Source organism: Ambystoma mexicanum, chromosome 3q (assembly GCF_040938575.1).
Source record: "Ambystoma mexicanum isolate Mex_15411 chromosome 3q, UKY_AmexF1_1, whole genome shotgun sequence".
Lineage (NCBI taxonomy): Eukaryota > Metazoa > Chordata > Amphibia > Caudata > Ambystomatidae > Ambystoma > Ambystoma mexicanum.
In genome coordinates, this window is record NC_090926.1 from 1,214,976,897 (window position 1) to 1,214,998,270 (window position 21,374).

At 44.5% G+C, this 21,374-nt stretch overlaps 1 protein-coding gene across 3 annotated transcripts in view; it reads left to right on the top strand.

Annotated features, from left to right (window-relative positions):
- The window catches only part of RAVER1 (ribonucleoprotein, PTB binding 1), a 402,256-nt gene that overhangs the window by 78,889 nt on the left and 301,993 nt on the right, over positions 1 to 21,374 (top strand). For all 3 annotated transcript variants that reach the window (XM_069604092.1, XM_069604093.1, XM_069604091.1), the window contains exon 5: positions 9,928 to 10,057. In XM_069604092.1, coding sequence (XP_069460193.1) covers positions 9,928 to 10,057 — 130 coding nt within the window. The remainder of the gene's footprint in view (positions 1 to 9,927; positions 10,058 to 21,374) is intronic.

Sequence of the window (21,374 nt, forward strand, 5' to 3'; positions counted from 1 at the left end):
GAGAGAATTCGAAATTTGTTGCTGCAAATTCCTCAATATCAAGCCGGTCGCCAAATAAGGGTGCGCAAAGCAAGGAGTTTGCTAGGCATGATGGCGTCTTGCATTTACCTGGTACCCCAAGCGCGCATGCGAGCCGTGCAGGAGTGGTTGGTGAAACAGTGGTCTCGGGTAAGTGGTCACTGGGATGATCTAGTGGTCGTTTTGCCTACACTAGTACAGAATCTTCGCTGGTGGACGAGAATCTAACGAAAGGAAACCCCTTCTGCGTCTGAGGCTTAGGCCGTCATCATAACAGATGCCTCCTTAAAAGGGTGGGGAGCTCCCTACCCTCGCCGCACAGCTCAGGGTCTCTGGTCTTGCAAGGTTGCTCAGAACCACATAAATCTGCTGGAACTTCTAGCAGTATTCAGAGCGCTTTGGGCATTCAAACCCCTCTTATCGAACCAGTCAGTGCAGGTCCTTACAGACAGCACAACTGTGATGGTTTACATAAACAAACAGGGCGCACTTGTTCTGAAAGCTGTCCAGGCTTGGCCAACAAATTTGGAAATGGGCACTCCAACTAAGATTGACCTGTCAGCCCAACACGTTCCACGGGAACTGAATTCGCTAGCAGACTCTCTGAGCAGAGATCCCCTTCCAGAGGAACACAAAAGGCGACTACACGAAGACATTGTATACCTCTTCTCTCCTGTGGGGTTTACCTACAATAGACCTATTCGCCACAAGCGAAAACTGTCAATGCCCAGACTTTGCATTCAGGTTCCCCGAGCCAGGCTCCAAGGGGAACGCCCTATGGATGGACTGGTCGGGGATATTTGCCTATGTTTTTCCACCAACCCCTCTGAGGAAGATGGTGAACAAGGAACCAATGACACTTATCCTAGTTGCTCCTATGTGGGCAAGACAACTGTGGTTTCCACATCTGTGCAAACTGGCGATGTGCGATCCCATCAAACTCCTGTGCAATTACAACCTACTCACCCAGCACGAGGGACTAACCCTGCACCCGCAGCCGCACTCCAGGAACTTGGCAGCATGGCTCCTGAGGTCATAGAGTTCGGACATCTCAACCTGCCACAGGGATGCATGGATATCTTGAGAGAATCAAGAAAACCAAACTCTAGGCACTGTTACTTTGACAAATGGAGAAGATTCGTAATTTGGTGCCAGACTAGACAAATCAACCCTATAGAATGTACTCCATCACACATTCTAACTTATATGCTCCATTTGCTATATGCAGAGCTAGTAGTTAACTCCCTAAAGGTCCACCAGGCGGCTTTGTCGGCCTACACAACCTCTCGCAATAAGGTCTCATGGTGGAACGTACCAGTCATCAAAGCATTTATGGAAGGGGTAAAGAGACTCCACCTTCCGATTTCTAACCCGCCAACAGGGTGGGACCTAAATGTGGTACTCGCTAAGCTCATGGGGACCCCCTTTCGAGCCTATGCGTAAGTTAGTCTCAAACACCTGACTTATAAAACTAGCTTCTTAGTGGCCATCACTGCCATAAGAAGGGTCGGTGAAATTCAAGCTTTGTCAGCGCAGGATCCTTTCTTTGTTGTACACAAAGACATGCTGGTTTTACGTACTCGCCCTAGGTTCTTACCGAAATTCATCCCCAAATTTCATGTAAACCGTCAATTTGACGTCCAGCTTTCTCCCAAGAACCCAACAGCTCAGCTGAGGTAAAACTCCACACACTAGATGCGAGGAGAGCGATCTTCTACTACGTAGACCAGACCAGACCGCTGATGAAAACATCAATTTGTCCCTGGAGCGCCAGGCAGAGAAGGTGACCGCATTTCTAAGAATCCCATCTCTAGGTGGATAGTCGGATGTATCCAACTGTGCTGTTCCCTATCAGATATACCACTGCCATTTACGCTCCAAGAGCTCACACCACAAGAGGTACAGGAGCCGCACTGGCCTTCGTTGGAAATGACCACTTAGACAGTATATGCAAAGCAGCTACATGGAGCTCTGTACATACCTCCACTCGGCACTACTGCATTGATACTCATTCCAAGACAGATGCACAAGTGGGACAATCGGTTCTATGACATTTATTCGCTCATGAACCTTCTCGCATCACACTACCACCATCCACTGCTCGCTAATCTATGCACAGGATGTGATCTAAGCAGATTCCACAAGCCTCAGAAGGGATACATTACTCACCGTAGTCGTAATTCTGATGCTTGTATCTGCTTAGATTTGCATGCGCTCGCCCTTCCTCCCATCTGAGAGAAGGCGCATAAACTTGTGAGCTTGTCATTCGTATCTGCTTGGATAATTCTATATTTGCGCTACTCCTCATGTCAGAAAAATACAATCTGAGGGACCTACCTGCGTGAGGAACATGGGTACAGGGGACGTCACAAGGGATAGTATTACTGGCACTCCCTATTCGATGTCCCTTTGCGAGTTTCGAAAACAACTTGTAATACTCAGCAGCTTCCACTAGATGTTGGCCTATGCACAGCATGTGAATTTAAGCAGATACAAGCATCAAATATAATTACGGTGAGTAATGTATCCCATATAAATGGCCCACTAGCCATGGCCTTTGACCATGAGCAGTTTGTACATCTTTTGGCCATGGCCACTGTATATTTTAAAATACTAACGTTGCATAAGCAATGGACTTTAGACAGGCCCACTGTATTATACACCACTAGCCAGCCCCTATCTATGGCCTTCAGCCGTGCCCACACTAACCAGCCACTAGCCATGGTTTTCAAAACAATACTTGCCAGTGGCCATGGCCCTGCCGACTGTATATTCTAACATATTAATGGGCACAACTATGGCCTTTATGGCCACTGGATACAGCCTTCATCGGTGCCCACTGTATATTTTAAAACCGACGGGCCGATAGTCATGGATTTGAACCATGCACATTGTTTTTTTGCAACACTAACTGACCACTAGCTATGGTGTTCAGTGATGGCCAGTGACCACAGCCTTCATCATGGCCAAGTCAATGGCCTAAATTATTATGAAAATCATTTTTTCTATGAGCTAACTTATTAATCATGTTATGTCTGCCATTATTGATGTAATCTGTTATGTACAATGTAGTTGGTGTCACCAGTGATGCAATTTGTGATGTGTTCTCCTACAACAGGTTATTGGTGATGCCATCAGTGATTTCCTCATTGTGGTCATAGGCTGCGCTGTAGGGGGCGTTAAAGGTGGCTGTAGCTGAATTTCAGGGTTTTGTATTAATTTCTCACCTTAATGTCCATGCAACTAAGTGTTTTTATTTATTTTTTTCCTTGAATGACAAGGGTTTTGTTCCATAGATTTCTTTTTTTTCCTGCACGTGGCCACTGCCTATGGCCGTGCACACGGTCCCATTTTCAAACACTACCAGACCACTAGCCATGGCCGATGAGCACTGGCACCCTTTTAAAACACTTGCAACCCATCACTCAGTCGTACATCAATCCCAAATTGATTTTTACCTTTGACAGTGGTATTATGTAAGGTATTTGTACCGCACACCGTCACCAACGGAGTTGGTCCTCAGGCGCTCCTGCAGATCTGTAAATGAGAAGGTGAGGAGTAGTGTTCTGTTGGCAGCTTCAACTCTATATACACCAGGTGCTGATCATTGGTGCGAGTATCAGATTGTCAGTCCTCGTGTGCTGTTGGTACAGCTTATGTGGTGTTGCAGTGTTGTGAAGTCGGTGCGGGTTGTTGTGCAAGGGATGGTTGTGTTTTTTTTTAGTGTGATCAGTATGCAGAGAGGAGTTTCATTTTTTTTTTTTGTGAGTGATATTTTAACATGGCAACATTCACAATTCCGCCCAAGTTCGCCACCCACCAACCCCCATAATTCCCCCAGGAAGCGTCCCGGGTCAACGCCTTGAACTCCATCCAAGTGCAGGACACGCCAACATCCCCCACTCCATCCACGTGATGCACCTAGTAATCTTCACAATTCATATAAGCGTGACAGCATGCTAACCTTCTCAATTCCATGTTAAATGCTGAAGGCACCCATTATCCCAGACGATCACTATCTCTGTTTTGCCTGGGTTAATTTTGAGGTGGTTCAAATTCATGCAGTTGAATGTCACGAAGGCAGTTCTCTAGTGTTATGTTTTCTTCTCTGGTTTCTTGTATTTTGAAGATTTGTGTCGTCGGCCGTGTTTTTTGATTATTTTGATTAATAGGTCTAGGTAGATGTTGAATAAAAGCGGGGAGAAAGATGATCCTTGTGGCACTCAGCATGTGGAATCTCTTGGGTTGGACTTGAAAGGTTTCATCCATACAGTTTCCGTTCTGTCTGTTAGGAAGGATTTGATCCATAGTAGGGCGGTGTCTGTTATTCTCATTCCTTGTTACGAGAATGTCGTGGTTGACTGTGTCGAATGCTTTGGATATGTATAGGAGTATCAAGGCTGTACTGTTGTCAGAGTCTGGCTTTGAGAACACAATGTTTTTAGGCAATGCGCAGTGAGATTAAATTATTTGTCAGGGAATACACTCTTTGGTTATGAAGCGTGCTACAAGCCCCTTGTTTTATGGCTGGTCTCTTGGTGACTGTTGTATAAGTCGCATGGCCCAACTAACTGCATTTAAGCAGCACGGAAAAGGGAAAGAAATGACCCGCTGCAAGAATAACATGCACAGGCACTTTAGCCCCCATCGTAAATCTAAAGCTGGCATCCATGAATATACACTGTGAAATATACAAATGTACCTTCTCCTTGGAAGAGGGTGCACAAGACAAAATGGCATTGGACTTCTAAAACAGAGTAATGAACACAAATAACCTGAGGGAGTTATCTTCCAATAAATAGGCTGGCAAAGTATAAAAGGTGCTCGCCTGTTAAACCCAGCAATCTGTCATTAAATATTCCCTGAAAACACACTCCCTTTACGAAACAAGTGCTTGTGGTCTTTGTTAGGACTGTTTTTCTGAAGTCCAGCTAAGGGCTTAGTAAAACCATTCAACTGAGGTACTACAAGACTCCACTCGTAAGGCTGTACCACCTCAGTTCAGGGTAGCATAGATAGTGGCCAGCCTTCTCTTAAGAGTAAGAGGGCTGTAGAATCAGTACATATGAAATTGAAATACATATGGTCCAAAAACACTATGTATTGTTAAAATACATGCTTTTATTTCAATACAGGTAGGCCCAGATGAATCTAGGGGTAATTGAGTACCATCACACATTATATGTAATCACAATTTATAAAAATACTATGCTTGAAGGTACACAGACCAAAGCATAAACCTTATTTGGAACACCGAACAGTTCTAGGGAAGACAAACCTTTTCATACACATTCCGTGTAAGTCGCACCTATTCTTGGGTAGTAAAAACCAATGGTTACTTTCAGAATACATTCAGTAATTTAAGTATAGTAGACCCTACCAGTTGTACTGTGACGCTCAGCAACAAATCACATAATCAGTCAACTGTACAGTATGTTTTGTGAATAGTAAGGGTAGAAACCTATAACTAGTTTTAGGATAACAGTTAATTCAAGGTAAGTAAAACCCATATACTTTTTCAAGTAGCTAACAGCAACTTGGGGCAGGTATAACCCTAACACTCGTTTTGTCTGTCTAAAAGAGCACAGGGAATAAACCTAAGCCTTATTCTGGACAGGCTAACATCAATTCGTAGAAAGCAAGACCCAGTTGGGGGACACTCCTACCATTATCCTAACAGGAATAATTAATGAAACCAACCACATTACCTCTGGGAAGAGGGACAACCTAATCACAGGTAATATACACCTGCATCTATTTTCTGTTAGAATAGCAAAAACGGTTTTTAAGGAAGAAACTTTTTGTTACTGTTAACTCTTAGTTACCAACCAACGCTTTTACAAGTAACTTTTAATCACTTATTCTTTTCTAGGCACTAGGCCAAATCCCTGAAAAGTCTTTGACTTCTTCTAGGAGCATGAGTGTTCTCAGTGTCAGAAGGGGGTCACTAGGATCTAGTGTCCAACAGGCAGTGTCAGGATAGGTTCTTAAGTAGCAAAAGTAAGAGTTCCTTGGTCAAACGGGTGAGTATTTTACTTTTAGAATTGATTGAGGGTTCAGTGGCTTCACAGAAGACACCCTAGCAGGATTCTAGCAGTGGGACTGGGTACACTGGATGAGAGGCCACCCAATCGCAGAAAACGCCCCACAACTACATAGGAAGCATTGAAGGAGATTTTGCAGCAGGACAACTTCATGATCTACAGCCTAAAACCCGGTCGGTGGATTCCTTGTCGTGGTGACTGAAAACAGGACAGTGGAAGGGATTGTGAAGCGGGGGTGGGGTCAACGTTGATGGCTCTAGGCAAGGTTTTCCTTGCGGCTGGACGCAATTCTGTGGATTTGGTGACTTTTTTACAGGAGCATTGAAGATATCGTGGTCTGATTCTCGTCGTTACAAAGGTCCTGCACTCTGTGGTTACTTTTCAGATTCTATTTGTGTTTCTGGAGATGCACCAGGATTTGTTGTGCGGACGGTGCGCGAGTAACAGCGTTCTGAAAATCCTGCAGGCTGGGACATCGTCCAGACTAACGGAGACCTCGGACTGAAACAAGCTATTCCTGGATCCCAACTTAGACCTGGAGAAGAGGACCCCTTTAAAGATCACTCGGACACCAGAAAAAAAGTCTGGGTTGAAAGGTAGATGTGGTGACCAACCGCCATATCCATTGCGAATGCTGATCTGATCCAGACGCAACTAAATAAGTTGGTCCTGAAGAAGATGGAGCACTTTGCTAAATCATTGAAACCAGTCGACCATCAGAACGGACGATAACCCTGAAAGAATGTGGGGTTACGGGGTCGAACTGACATCACTGTAATGGAGAGCAGCCTTTCTCCGCTTCCCATCAACTAACAAAGCTGTTTATAAGCACCATTAGTGGTATATAGTAGAACCGTTGATGGTAAAGCCTTTTTTTTTTTTTTTTTTATTTTAACCTAACTTTCTTTCTAACCACTATTCCTAACAACTATTCTTTTTAGGAAAGGTTTTTCTTAATGGTTTTTAATGTACAACATACAGACCACACACTAATTGGAACGTCGATTAAATTGTATAGGACTCAGGTGCCCTGGAAAAAGTTCCTACTAGAAATGTTGCCGTACACGCTGTGATACTGTTTGCTTTTTAATTAAGAATCGTATCTAGTGATCAACATTGTAGATTTAGGGACTGTTCTCCTTGACTTTCCCTCTTAGTGTGAAAATGGCCCCGGTCTTATTTTTTCTCCATTTCTTGCTGGAAAGGTCCTTTTTGAGATTTACTCTCGTGCCAAACCAGGTTTTGTCCCTTTGTTCGTTTTTTCTCTGGCGGGATTAATGAGTGAAGCCCACCTGTGGCTCCAGCATGTCTGGCAGGGTCAGAAGTGAGGGAGGTGCTTGAAACGCCATGTGCTGAATCTCCATACACCCAAAGGTGATTGATCGGCTGGCTGTCCGGCAAGGACTGCTGTGTGAGAGACAGCTAAGCTGGAATGAATGAGAGAAACCTGCATAAAAGGCGAGGATTTTTGTCTTGGAAGGCAGAGTTGACCACTGGACGAAGGAATCCGAAGAAGAACTTGGAAGAGGCACCTGCTGCAACTCCTGGACCTTTGGTTTGCCCGGTGAAGTCCTGAAGCTCCGAATTCGTCTCGACTAGAGAAGGCCTGCAAGGGCGACTTCTCCCCTTGAGTTGGTGGGACCAATCAACTCCAAAGTGAACTCGTTTGGACTTCCTCTCTGAGCTGGCTGTACTTGCACTGCTGCTGGAACTTAAGTGCCAGGCAGAGGAACACTCAACGGAGTGCATCACTTTTCAGTCGGCCCTGAGCTTGTGGAAGATCCTCCGGGCTCCCAGTAAGCAGGACTGACCAAGCCTGAACCACCTCAAGAGTGCTGGACCCCCAGATGACCCAGATGCGTGTAAAGTCCAGAGTGGTATCCGAGAGTCTGCAGTGGTGCTATTTGCTGAGACGCAAGGAGCTGAAACCGCGAAGTGCAGCTGAATAGATGTTTGTCCTTTTCTGCCGCTGAGCATCCCATTGCAGTGTAGGAGTCCTCGGATGCCCTCCCCAGGAACAAAATGATCTACAGAGCTGCACAGGAACAGAAGCCAGCTGGAACCATTTCTTCTAACCAAAGGTACTGTAAAGTTTGAGAGGACCTATCTCTTGTTGTTGTAGCCTTACTTGATCTCAGTTGAGACTTGTATTGGTTGCTTCTGTAGAGTTGCTTGCCTCCCAGTTTGATCCTGCTTTGATTCTACTTTTTCTACAAAGACTTCTAAAACTTTGCAAGACTTTTACTTAGCTGCAAGAAGAGCTTCAGCTCACCTAGACCTTTGCCCAGCAGACCTTGGCTTCCCTGGCTCCCTGTTTGACTCTTCTCTCCTGGTCTTACCTTCCCTCCAGGAAAGGGTTAATTTACTTTGCATTGGGGGTTTCAAAAGTACTTGCCTGCTACAGAATATTTGAGCTTGTTTTTATTCCAAAATCTCTTCAACAATAATCTCGGTATTGCTCCAATTGTACCAGTGATATATTAATGTCAGTGCCCTAGCTATTTAAGTCACATGAGGGTGTCTGAATCATCTGTGTGCCATCCCAAATAGGCATTTGCTGATTTAGAGAAACGAAGAGTGTGTATTGGAGTGTATTTGTGTTACTAATCTATTTCCCCTTCTGAAGAAGGCTTATTCAAACTGACTGTTCAATAAATTAATAATTGTTTAATCAAGAATCCTTGAGTGCAAGTGGTTATTTGGATACTTGTCACTGTGAATCTGTGTAACCACCCTACTGGTTACATTGACACCTCTTGAGATGAGTAACTTTGAGATGAGTAACTTGTGTATAGGTGCGTTACAAATGCCTCATATATCATATCAGAGACTAAAAGTATCTTGAGGAGGAACTTTTGCTGTTCTGATAATTGGATCCTCTCCTACACTGACATTTTCATATAGTTAGTGTTTGGACTTTAAAAGCATTAGCTAGCCTGAAAAGTGTCTCTAGAACGTTAAGCTTTGCTGCTGTGATTAGCCAACGTTTTTCCTTCCTAAAAGATTTTCTTGTGGTTTTGCTAACTAGATGCATTTACTGTATATCTGTGAGGTAACGCGCTTGCGGTAGTACCAATAATATGAACTGTCATTGGTGTCCAACTCTTACACTTCTACCTCGAGCAACTATCATTGAAGCAATGGCCTTTGAAAAGTATTCATATGTGTTGTTTATTTAAACTAAGTATTTATCCACCTTCCTTGTGTAACTGTAATGTATATTTTAATATAACATTTTATGCTTAAATGTTTCTTTGGTCAATTCTTTACTGGGTTCAGTGTACTTGCCTGCAGCTCACTCCTGACTGCTCTGCCACTCTTCCAAGGTTCCTGGAGTAGTACAGACTTGTACTAAAAGTTTGGGGACCTGTATGAAAAGGGATATGTTTATGAAGTCTTACCTCAAAAGCACTTTAGGAAAACGCCCACTGCCAGTGTCACTGAAAAAAAGACGATGGCTATGAAAATTATACAGTGGCAATGAACAAAAACAATGCTATTGGAAAACCCTTCCAATTCAAGGAATAATCTTCTTTTGAAGTGCATTTGAGGTGAGTAAATTAACGCAACAAAACCCTTGAAATTCGTTGCACTGGGAAATTCAGGACCGACTCAACTCTGCACGTTCCTGTTGCAAAGGTCAAGAGCACATATATTAGGAGAAAAATGTTACAATGCCATACAAAATGGCATTATGGGGGAGATTAACAGGAATGCGGCAAGTTAAGCCGGTCCGGAGTTTCCCAATGTGTTGCATTTCAAGGGTTTTGTTGCATAATTTACAAAAACTGAGTTACTTGCTAGTTATGTTTTGCATTTCCTTATTGTTTTAATATAAATCTGAGCCTTTTCCTGGTTGTTTCAGGCTTTCAATCGTGGGAAAGGACTTCTTCCTGAGCCGAACATGCTTCAGATCCTGAGCAGCCTGGGCAGTCCTGCATCTCTACAGCTCTTATTAAATCCTCTGCTTCATGGAGCTGTTGGAGGAAAGCAAGGTATATGTACACTGGGCATCTGTTTTAGTAGTAGGTGGAGGAGGCCTCCGTGAGCATGGATTTGACTTTGTGTCAGATTCTGAGCAGCTTCAAGATATAGTTGGTTTCCAATATGCATGCTGTTGCAATTGGGGGCTGTAGTTTGGAAAATAGCTCTTCCAAAATGTTGGTGCTCTCCCGGCAGCTCCTTTTCTTTTCACTCATTATCTTTTAGGGTCCCCTTTATGTAGTCTAACATCCATGAATGTAAAAGTCCAGACTTTGTTTACATGTAGATTTCTGATTTTGAATTAAGAGTTTGGTGCTTTGATGTCATTCCCCCTTTCCTCCGCCCTTCTTTGAAGTGCATTTATTGTCCTTCTTATGTGTGCTACATTTTATTTTTTATTTGTTACACGCCCAGACCCTCGGGTGTCGCGGCAAGGTTATAAGACAGCTTAGGAATTAATAAAAAAAACGCCATTACATTGGTTACATTACATCATTAGTGGACAGTTGGTGCATAGATAAAATTTACAAATATTCACAACAGTATGCAGTGGAGCGGAAACCTGTCTTAGGTGTTAATATTGGTTGAATAACCAGGTCTTTAGCAATTTCTTATAGACCGTGAAGGAGGATTCTTTTTTGATGGGTAGTGTGTCCCAGTGTTTGGGGGCTAGAGTGGTGAAACTGCTACCTCCAGCTCTAGTGTTTTTGAAGCAGGGGGGGTGGCAGGAGGAATTTGTCAGATCTTAGTGATCTCCTGTCAGCTTTGGGGTGTAGAGTATTGTTGAGATGGGTCCTTTTTTTGGTCAGGCATTTGTATGTGATAATGTTTTGAAGATAATGCTGGCTTTAATGGGGAGCCAGTGGGCGTCTTTCCTAATCTTGAAGATATGGTCAGATTTGTTTATGCCTAGAGCTGCCCTAAGGACTTTGTTTTGCAGGAATTGCATTTTGACTAAATTAGTGTTGGAAGTGCCTTGTAATACATTACAGTAGTCCAGTTTCGATAGGACCAGTGCTCTGGCTAAGGTGAGGCAGTTAGCTGGGGTCAGAAATTGTCAGCTGAGAGCAATTAGTTTGGAGGTGTAAGCTATGGAAGAGGCGAGCGTGTTGATCCGTTTAGTCATGGTCTGGTTTGCGTCAATATACACGCCCAATGTTTTTACTTGCTTTAGTACAGGAATATTGGTACCATCAATATTGATGGTTGAGTAGTCTGGGTGAAGGGATGATATTTTGGCTGGAGATCCTACGATGAGGACTTCTGTCTGTTCATCGTTAAGACATAGGCCATTTAGTGCCATCCAATTTTGTATGATGGTCTATATTTTGATAAGGTGTCCTGGTCATAGTTGCCTGTGAGGTATAAGGATATGGGTGTCATCCGCAAAATATGTGTATATGACACCCATATCGTCCAGTGCTTAGAACAAGTTTGGTGTACGCGTTGTACGACGTAGGAGAGAGGCAAGAACCTTGGGGCACTCCTATGGGGACTGGGATGGGGTTGGCTGCTTCTTTGCCTATGGACACTCGAAGTGCAGTCGGTTAAGAAGGATTTCACCCAATCAGTGGCTTCACTAGAGAAGTTAAACTCGCGGGCAAGTGAGTTGCATAGTTTGTCATGGTCCACCAGGTCAAACGCGGCTGAGAGGTCCAGCAGCAGGAGAATGCAGAGTTTCCCAGAATCTCTGATGGCGTCTATCTGAATTTTGAGGTCCAAGAGAGCTGTGTCAGCCTGATTGTCTGGTGCCGAGGAGCTGGTTAGAACCTAGGTGGGTTTGAATTTGGTTATAGGCTAGTTTTTCAATGATTTTGAGTAGAAATGGAACCATGGTTATGGAGCGATAATTAGTCGGAATGGTGGGGTCTAGATTGTTTTTTTTTTTTAGAAGCGGGGGTACCCATGCTCCTTCTAATGTAGGTAGGAACGGTGTTCGAGTTAAATGAGGCATTGACAAATTTGATGATGATGGGGAGGGAGGGGGGTCAGAGTAGAGGCACATGCTTTGACTAGTTTGGCTGGGGCGCTGTCTCATTTGCAATTGGACGCGTTTATTTTGGTGATCGTGTTAGTACAAGATCTTGGGAGACGGGTGTGAATTGGAATGGGGGGGTTAGAGTTGTCATTGGAAGAGGCATAGGTATTAGAAGTGGGGAGGTTTTGGCTGCTAGGAGTAGTCTTTTAGCGTTAATTTTATTTTGCAACACGGTAATTTTGGAGGCAAGTGCATCTTGTATTGGTAGTACACCATTCTTTGCTTGTGTTGGTAAGTGTCAGCCGGCAGGGGATTTTCGAGTTCTCCAAGGATGGTGAAGAGTTCTTTGGAATCTGATGCTGCATTGCTGATGCAATCATTGTAGGCGTTTGCTTTATGGGTGATAGGTGTTTTGTAGGAGGTATTGGCATCTTTAAATGCTTTGGCCGAGTCCGGGGAGGGGTGTTTATTATGGAAATGCTCGAGGGAGTGTTTTTCCTTCTAAGGGCGACTAGTTCCTCGTTGAACCAGAAGTTATATTTTTTTAGTTTAGTGGTGACTGGTGCTATAGTGTCAATCGCTGTGGAGAGGCATTTATGGTAGTACTCAGCGATGGTAGTAGGATCGTTGCTGAAAATTGAATGGGTATCTAGCATTTTGTTCAGTGTGTGGTCCAGGTTCTCCACTGTGAGCTTTTTAGGATTCCTACTTCCAATGGTGTCCATGATTTTATTCTTAGGCGGGCAAGGCTTGTCACTGGTGATGGGGAATTCTATGCAGTGGTGGTCTGACCAGCTAAGTGAAGTAATCGGGCCTATAGTGATTTTAGTGTTGAGGATCCAGTCTAGGGTTCTGCCTTTGGTATGGGTGGGGACATTGACGTGTTGGCAGAAGTTCATATCATTGAGTGCCAGGAGAAGAGAGGTTGCTTTGGTATCTTGGTCATTATTGAAGCCTAGATTCAATTTACCAATGATACATTTTGTTTTGGGTTTAAGGATGGACGCCAGTATCAGTGGAATGTCTGTTTCTGGGTGGCTGTTTGTGCTAGGGGTTCTATAGATGACCACTATGTTAACTGTGGTGTTTTCATTCAAAGTTAGTCTAGCAAGCAGTACATAGCCTGCGATTATTTCGATGGAGCTTGATCTTGATATTTGATGGTATTTTTTGTTATGATGGCAACACGGCCTCCTGGAGTGGTGGTATGATCGGATCTGAGAATAGTGTAGTCTGGTGAGATGGCCAATGCTAGCAGAGGACCAGAGGCTTGATGTAGCCAGGTTTCTGTGATTACTAACAGGCCTAGGTCGATGTCATGAATTTCAATGGCATGGGCTCCTAGGGAGCGGGCGTTGATGAGAGCATTTTCTTAGACTAATGGGAGGCTTGGTGTCCTTGGTGGGTACATTCTTGATTGGTAGACTACTGGGCTCCGTGTGTTTGCTTGAGGTATTGGTTGCTATAAAGTGAGTTAGATTGTTTGTTCTGGGGGCCAAAGGTTTGGGTGAACTGGGTGGTTGGGTCCTGGTAGTGGGGTTGTGGTATGGTAATTTAGTGCGTGCTCTTAGTCGGGACATCCTCGCATATCCTGAGATGGGGTAGGTTTTTTTTACGTTGCCTGAGAGTTTGGGGAGTGCGAGTAGATCATTGAGGAGGGTTTGGGTCGAGCAGTGTTCCTCATTAGTTGGGCAGGGGTCCTTGGGACTGAGAGTGAGGTTGGAGAAGGATGGGAAGGGAGGTGTGGTGGGGAGGAAAGGAGTGGGACAAGGGATAGGGTGGTGTCTTGGGCAGGCTAGTTTGGTGAGCCCATGGCTGATGGTGAGGAAGTGGTTGCCGCTGCAAGGGGTGTCTGCTTTGACAAGGCAGAAGGGGAACATGATGAACAATATCCAACCTATCATAGCTGGGAGCGGGGTGAGGTGAGGCTCACTTTGTCTGCACAAGTTAGGCTAAGTACAGTTGGCACCAGTAAAGTACCAGTGGGCTAAAACAATAGTCCTAGGTGGGGCACAATTTGGGCTAGATACCAGTGTCACGCAAAAGCAGCAATAGGCTAAAGGCAATAGTCCTAGTTGGGGCACAATTTGGGCTAAATTGCATTGTCACACAAAAAGCAGCTATAGGCTAAGAACAATAGTCCTAGGTGGGGCACAATTTGGGTTAGATACCAGTGTCACGCAAGAGCAGCAATAGGCTAAAGGCAATAGTCCTAGGTGGGGCACAGTTTGGGCTAAACAGCATTGTCACACATAGTACTACAATTGGCTAGGCGCAATGATCCTGCGTGGGGCAGGGAATAGTCATGACTACTCGCATAACGGCTGGTGTTAGAGGTGATTGTTGATGGGTTCATGTAATGGCTAGGTCTCAAATTAAAATTCAATTTGAGTAGAACACAGTAACATGAGTAGGCATGCAGTACATTATTGCAATAGAAATGTAATGCGCATAATACAATTAGAATGCAGGGCGGGCACAAAGAGGACACCTCGATTGCAGCGATGGCGGGCAACTATAGTTACGGCAGTAATACAAGGTGCAGAGCAAGCACTGTGTGGGTCAATTCTCAGGGCAGGCAAAGTCAGCGAGGTTCAAAAGCGCATGCTAATGTTAGTTTATGGGCGAATTCAAAGAAGTTGCCGCACATAAGTTCAGGATGAATTAGTTTTTTGAGTACAGTATATCGTAATGTGGACTGGGTGTAATGAGGCCAGTTAGGCACTCAAAACAGGTAAGGGGTGGTAAATAGTAAGTAATAGAGACAGATATTTTGAAATATGGTATGCTCGTTCTCTTAGGTCCACTAGCCACCTGTAAAATCCAAGTTTTGTTTATAATACAATTTAGATTCCAATTAATATGGGTGGGACGAACGCTAGGCTCGATTATTGTATTGTTGGTAAATGACTGCACTGTATTCAGTCTTCTCACGTCAGCCAAGTATAATAGTTAATTCCTGCAAAAATGGCACTTGGAAATATGACTGTCCTTTTCAACTCACTTTTCGCCCTTTGCAGGCAAACTGTATTGACACTGCTTGATTTTTTTTATTACATAACAGTTTAACACAAAATCCTAAGTAAAAAGATATGGGGGGTTAAGGGGGGGGGAGGAAGAGGGTGCAGAATTTCAAATTGCAAGTTAGTAGCCAGCCACAAAGTCCTTTGCCACATCAATTTTATTCTGAGAAACCCAAGTAGTCTTACCAGTGGCATAATGCAACAATTGGAGCCCCCCCCCCCTGTGAGCCATGCTGAGTGGCCCCCCAACTCAGCAACAAATCACGGGTTGCGCCACAATCTGGTCCGGCCTAGATTGCAACGCTTGCGCAATACGCATGAACGTGCTGCGGGTACACTGCACTAGGGGAAAGATATAAATGTTTTAATGAATTATACAGCACTGTTTCTGAGACATTGGTTAAGACCAGAGCGTTTGCAATTATTTTAGTGTTGGGGAGAATTCTCAATGTGCCAATAGATTTTGAGGACTTGATTTTATTTATTTATTTATTTATTTTTTTTTTTTTAACTCTTGTTTTAATCTGATTTTGTACTCTGTAGTATTTATTTTGGTTGTGGAGTCTGGCAAACTCCATAGGCATCATCGTTTACATTGTTACACAGCACCTTCAGTGCAGTGACGGACAAATCTTCCAGATTTCCCAAAGGGTTAAATACCTTCTCTGGGATAAACTACTGTTTTCAAGAGCAGTGAAGTGAAATTGACTTTACTTACATTTGTAACTTTCTAGACCCAGCACACGTTATCTTCATTAGGGTGCTGGAGGGGTTACCTAGTATCCCCTTTGTCTAGCTTCTCATGTAACATTTTTGTTACTCTTTCCTCGATGAATGGCTGGTGGCAGTGGTTTACGTTTTACTACCATTATGGGATTTTACTGCATGCTGCGTTCGCAGCCACGGTAAAGCACCCATGGATGGCATTTTTGTCAATGGCCCTGGTCTTTTTTTCGCCATTTCTTTGCAGAAAGGTCCTTCTTGAGATTTACTCTGCGTGCCAAACTAGGTTTGGCCCCTTTGTTCGTTTTGTCATTGGCAGGCTTCACGAGTGATACCCGCCTCTGGCTCCAGGGTGCCTGGCAGAGGCAGGAAGTGAGGGAGGTGGCCAAAACTCCCTTTGCTTAGTCTCCTTGAAGACCCAAATGCAGGCTATGGTGATTGGCCGGCTGACTGTCTGGCAAGGACAGCCACCCTGCTTGGTGACTGACAGCTAGGCTGGAATGAATGGGGGCAAGCTGTATAAAAGGCAAGCCTTTTGGTTTGGAAAGCAGAGTCGACCACTGGACGAAGGAACCGAAGAAGAACTTGGAAGAGACACCTGCTGCAACTCCTGGACCGTTGGTTGCTCGGTGAAGCCCTGCTGCTGTGCTGAAAACTCCAAATTCGTATCGACCGAGAAGCCCCTGCAAGGACCCCAGAAGCGAGGAAAGCTCATCTCAACAGCCAGAAACTGCAGTGGCTATTTCCGGTAGACGCGAGGAGCTGAAACATCGAACAGCCACTTTGAAGTTTGCTGGTTGCGAGCGGTGACGTCCCATTGCAGTGCAGGAGTCTCCAGAAGTCATCCCTCTTGTCCCCATGACTGAGGCCCAGGAACAGTGAGATCTGCAAAGCTGCATCGGAACAATCTGCTGCACTGTTCAATCTAAAGGTACTGTAAAGTCTGACCTTAGCCCTTTCTGTAGAGTTGCTTGCATCTTCTACTACTCACCTCTAATCAGCTTGTGGCCCTCTATTTAATTCTACTTTTCTTCAAAGACTTCCAAAACATTGTGCAAAGACTTTTCTTACTTAACTGCAAAGAAGTGCTTCAGCTCACATAAACTTTTGCCCATTGACTTTGGCTTAGCCTGTTACTCTGAATGACTCTAATTGAAGGATCCAAATGTATTTTCCTGCTTGAGAATGTTTGTGGTCTCTTGTATGTTCTAATAACCTTTTTCCTTTGACTTAGGATTAGGTTATTCTAAATGCAACAGTGATATATTAATGTCCCAGCACCCTAGCGATTGAAGTTGCCTGAGGGTGTGGGTTGTCGGTGGGCCCGCCCAAAAGAGTACTTGGAGTGTGTATTTTGTGAAGTATATTTCAGTGTTTCTGTTATATTGCTCCCTTCTGAAGAAGGCTTACTCTAACTGAACAATTAATTTTTCAAGAAACCTTGTGTGTAAGTTTATTTGAATACTTGTCACTCCCTTACAGCTCACATTGACCCCTCTTGAGACAAGCCTCACTGCTCAATCACGCTACCAACCTGTGTAGTACAGATCTATACCAAAGGTTTGGTTCCTATTGTCACGAGGTCAGGGTTGTAGTGCACCCAAAGGGTACTGCATACTATCTTGCCTAACATTTAGTAGGGGAACGCGAATCTAAAAATTCAATGCATGCAAGTCACCAACAGTGTTCAGGAACATTAATGCTTTAATATAAGGATTTGCTATTAAATACAATGCCACAATGAAAACCTGTCCAACTGTCTGCACAATGTAGATCAGTCTAGACCTGTAATAACATGTTACAGTAAAGCATGCCAAGCCATATTTAGACATACCTCGACCGGTTGCACCAAAATGCCAGTCGAAGCAATAGCGCTTATCACGGTTATTGTATCACAGATGCCCATAAAAATATACAATGCAGCAGTAAGAAACAGCTAAACTGGCAGCACGCACTTGCCAGTCTAGCCGGGTAATTACACTTAGCAGGACTGCTTTATCGGAGATGCCCAGTTAAAAGTCGAGCCAAACTAAGAAATGACTAGACTGGCTGCACCAAAAATGCCTCTCTAGCCACTAATGCCACATAAAAAGCCAGCTTCGCCTGGATATGGATGACCATTACGATGTATCGCACAAACCCCATACCACCCCAACCCCTGCTCCAACCCTCAATCGGCTTCTCTGCCCAGAATTACCTACACTTCCATTTTTCATTGTTCCAGTGCTTACTGTTGGGGCGAATTCTCATTTCTGTGCTAATTCCTTTCAACTGTAGAGACACCCAGCTCTTTTGCTGGATTTTAGGACTTTTTAATTTTAACCATGGAGTGAGTGAAACCTTTTTCTCACTATTTTGACCTGATTTGGATTAAGTGTTTACACTGTTTTGAAGTCTGACCAACTCCATAGGCATCTACTTTTTGTATGGAGACACACTGCACCTTCAGTGCAGTGTCGCAGAGAGATCCTTTAGATTTTTCATAAGGTTTAAATATCTTTTCTACTGTTCCCCAAGAATAGTAAAGTGAAATTGACTTTACTTTTCTCTTTGTAGGTCCAGCACACACCATCTTGTGTAGTGCTGGGGAAGGGGGTGGGGGGTTACCTAGTAGCCCCTTAGTAGCCCCTTATTCTACAATCGCAGTAACATTTTCATGTTACCTTCACTACTTTAAATGGCTGGTGGCAGTGGTTTAATGTTCCTACCGTTGTGCTTTTCTACCGCAGGCTGAACCCTCAGCTGCAGTACAGCACCTTTGGGTGACCATTTTGTCAAAATAGCCCCAGACTTTTTTCGCACTTTTCTGTTTGAGGTCTTTCTTGGATTTTACTCTGTGCGTGGAAATGGATTCGATTACTTTGTCTTGCCTTTGGCAGGCGTCAGCCCTGAAGCCCGCCTCTCCTTCCAGTGTGTCTGGAAGGACAGGAGGTGAGGGAGGGTCCCGAAACTCCCCTGTCCTTTTTCTCTAGGAATGCTTGAATGCAACCAGTTCTGATTGGCTGGCTTTCCTAAAAGGACAGCCGCCCTGCTGTGTTATTGACAGCCTAGGCTGTGCATGAATGGGAGAAACATGTTTAAAAGGCGAGGGTTTTGGGACTAAAGGCAGAGTTGACCACTGGGAGAAATACCCGGCGAAACCGTGAACGAAGCTAGCTGCATCCTCCTCGACCTCTGAATTGCCCAGTGAAGCCCTGCTGCTGTGCTGAAGCTCCTTTTTCAATTCGACAGAAGCTCCGGAAGAACATCTCCCCTTGGGTTAGTGGTACAAGAACAACCACTGATACGAACTCCACTGGCCCATCTTCCCCGACTGGCTACAAGAACCGAGTGCCAGGGGTCAAGTAATCCGTAGTTTAGTGAAACGTCTGAAATCCAGCAAGAAGCTCCAGGAGTCTCCTAAGGACACTCCGAAGCAGGACAGCCACAGCTAGAGTCCCCTCTCCAGAGTGCAGGACCCAAGGAGTGAAGAGCGCCCAACCGGTATCAAAGAGCCGCAACTGTGCGGTTTACCAAGCGCTGAAACTGTGGTGCTGCTGAACCGAAAAGAGCCTGTAGCTGCTGACGACTCAAGTACTGCCGCAGGAGCCCTCCAGACGACCTCAAGACTGAGGCTCAGGAACACTTGTTCTGCATTGCTGTAGCAAGACAGAATCCAGCTGGTACTGTTTAGGTTTGGGGTACTTAACTCATTTCCTTTTAGCTGTGCTTTTCTCAGTTTGGAATGCAGATGCTTACTTTTAGAGTTGTCAAACTCTAACTTTGTGCAAGACCTTAATTCTAAGTGGTGCCTCAGGTCCATAGATGGTTTCATATTGATATGTTGTCCCTCATAAGGGTTACATTGCTATAAACTGTTACTGCTGGGAAATGCTCTCTCCCTCCTAAATTAATCCTAACTGCTCTGTCTATGCTACCCTATACTCTGGTGGTGCAGCCTTATACTAAGAGTGAGTCTTGTACTGTCTCAGTTGAATGGTTTACTAAGTCGTTAGTTGACTTCTGAAAAACTGTCCTAACTCCTCCACTGTCAAGAGCCCTCCCCCCAACTCCCCAGCCCACTTACCAGAGTGCAGGACTTCAGAATCGAGGCGCATTGTCCAGTCAGTAACCGTTCACTGTTGGAGCTTGTTAAAAGATGTCAAAACCACATACCTAGCTGGGAGACAGAATAATTCCTTGCTGATGGTACATTCTTGCGACTTCTGCTGCAGCATCCCTTCCAGAGTCCCTCACCAGACCGAGAAAACAGCAGAGCAGGTCCATCGCTGCTGCACCATAAGTGATCCAGCTGCATTCTCTTCAATACTGTAAAGGTAGTGTGGGGCGCAAGGTAGTACTTGCCTCAATCCAAATTGTCGCTCCAGTGTGCCTGGAATGAGATACCAGGTGTTTGGGTTCACTCATACCTCTTGCCCAGGCCTAACCGCTTGTGCATCCATATGGAGCCCTTGCCAAGGTCCCTATTAACTTGTTTATTTCACTATAGCATTCTACATGAAAGTAACTGATACTTTGTCTTATTCTGCTGTTGCATTCTTTTTTCATCCCTCAACTGACTTTGAAGAGCTCTTAACCAGTTAGGGATTGGACTGCTAAATCATTAGAATCATTGAAAAGTATTACCAAGTAGTAGATTGCAGTTGCTAGTGCTAATAGCGATTAGTTTTATAGTCTCGCCTGCTGGTACACTTTATTAAAACTCCCTTAACACTTATCCCCGGTGTACCCTCAGTGAAGCCTCTGGGGGTCTCTGGGGAACCCTTCCCCCACACTGCACTAGCTCCTGGATAGCTTTTGGTTTCTTTGGCTTTTGCTGGGGAGTCCTTTAATCTCGACATTAGGCATGCTCCCTTGAACCTAATCTCTGCCATGCTTCAGATTCAAAGATTGCATTGGGACTGGTACTTGTAGTGCTTTTCTCCAAACGGGGCCTTTTAGTTGTTGCGCCATTGTTTTGACTTCCTTTGAAATGCTGTTTGCCTAAGGTTCTGAAAAGATAGGCAAACCTTTGCTTAGCCTTTAAAAATTCCCTCCATGCTCTGAAAAAGATTCGACAGAAATGCTAAGAACTTTAGGGACCAAAGTTATTTTACTCATTGATCTTATTGTCTGCCCCTAGACATTTCTGTTAACTTTTTGCCTTTTATAAAAACATTTCTGATCCAAGTTAATCTACTTGGAATCACATGCTGTGCATATGGTTCGACATCCAGTGGTAACCGCAAAGACATGACTAACACTATCCCTATCGTGATATGTAATGTACTTCACGCGCCGAGTTCCCTCATTGTTTTTTTCCTCCCAGATTACTGGTCACCCTAATGCTAAGCTTCTTGCATAGAGCGTCAATGTCGACTGTTGTTGTTCCCATTAAGGCACTTTGACTGTTGAATCCTGTGAAACAATGGCAAAAACTGCTCCCTGGGTTTAGTCATCGCTCTAATTGGCTTTCCCTATGGAAAACACACCATTTGGGTTTTGTCCCTCGTGCAGGGCCAAATACCCTTGGAAGGACGAGCACGCTTGGTGCAACATTTGTCTGCCCCTCGACCACAAAGAAGCAAGTTGCGCGGCCTCTTGATTCCTGTGCCCTAAAACGCA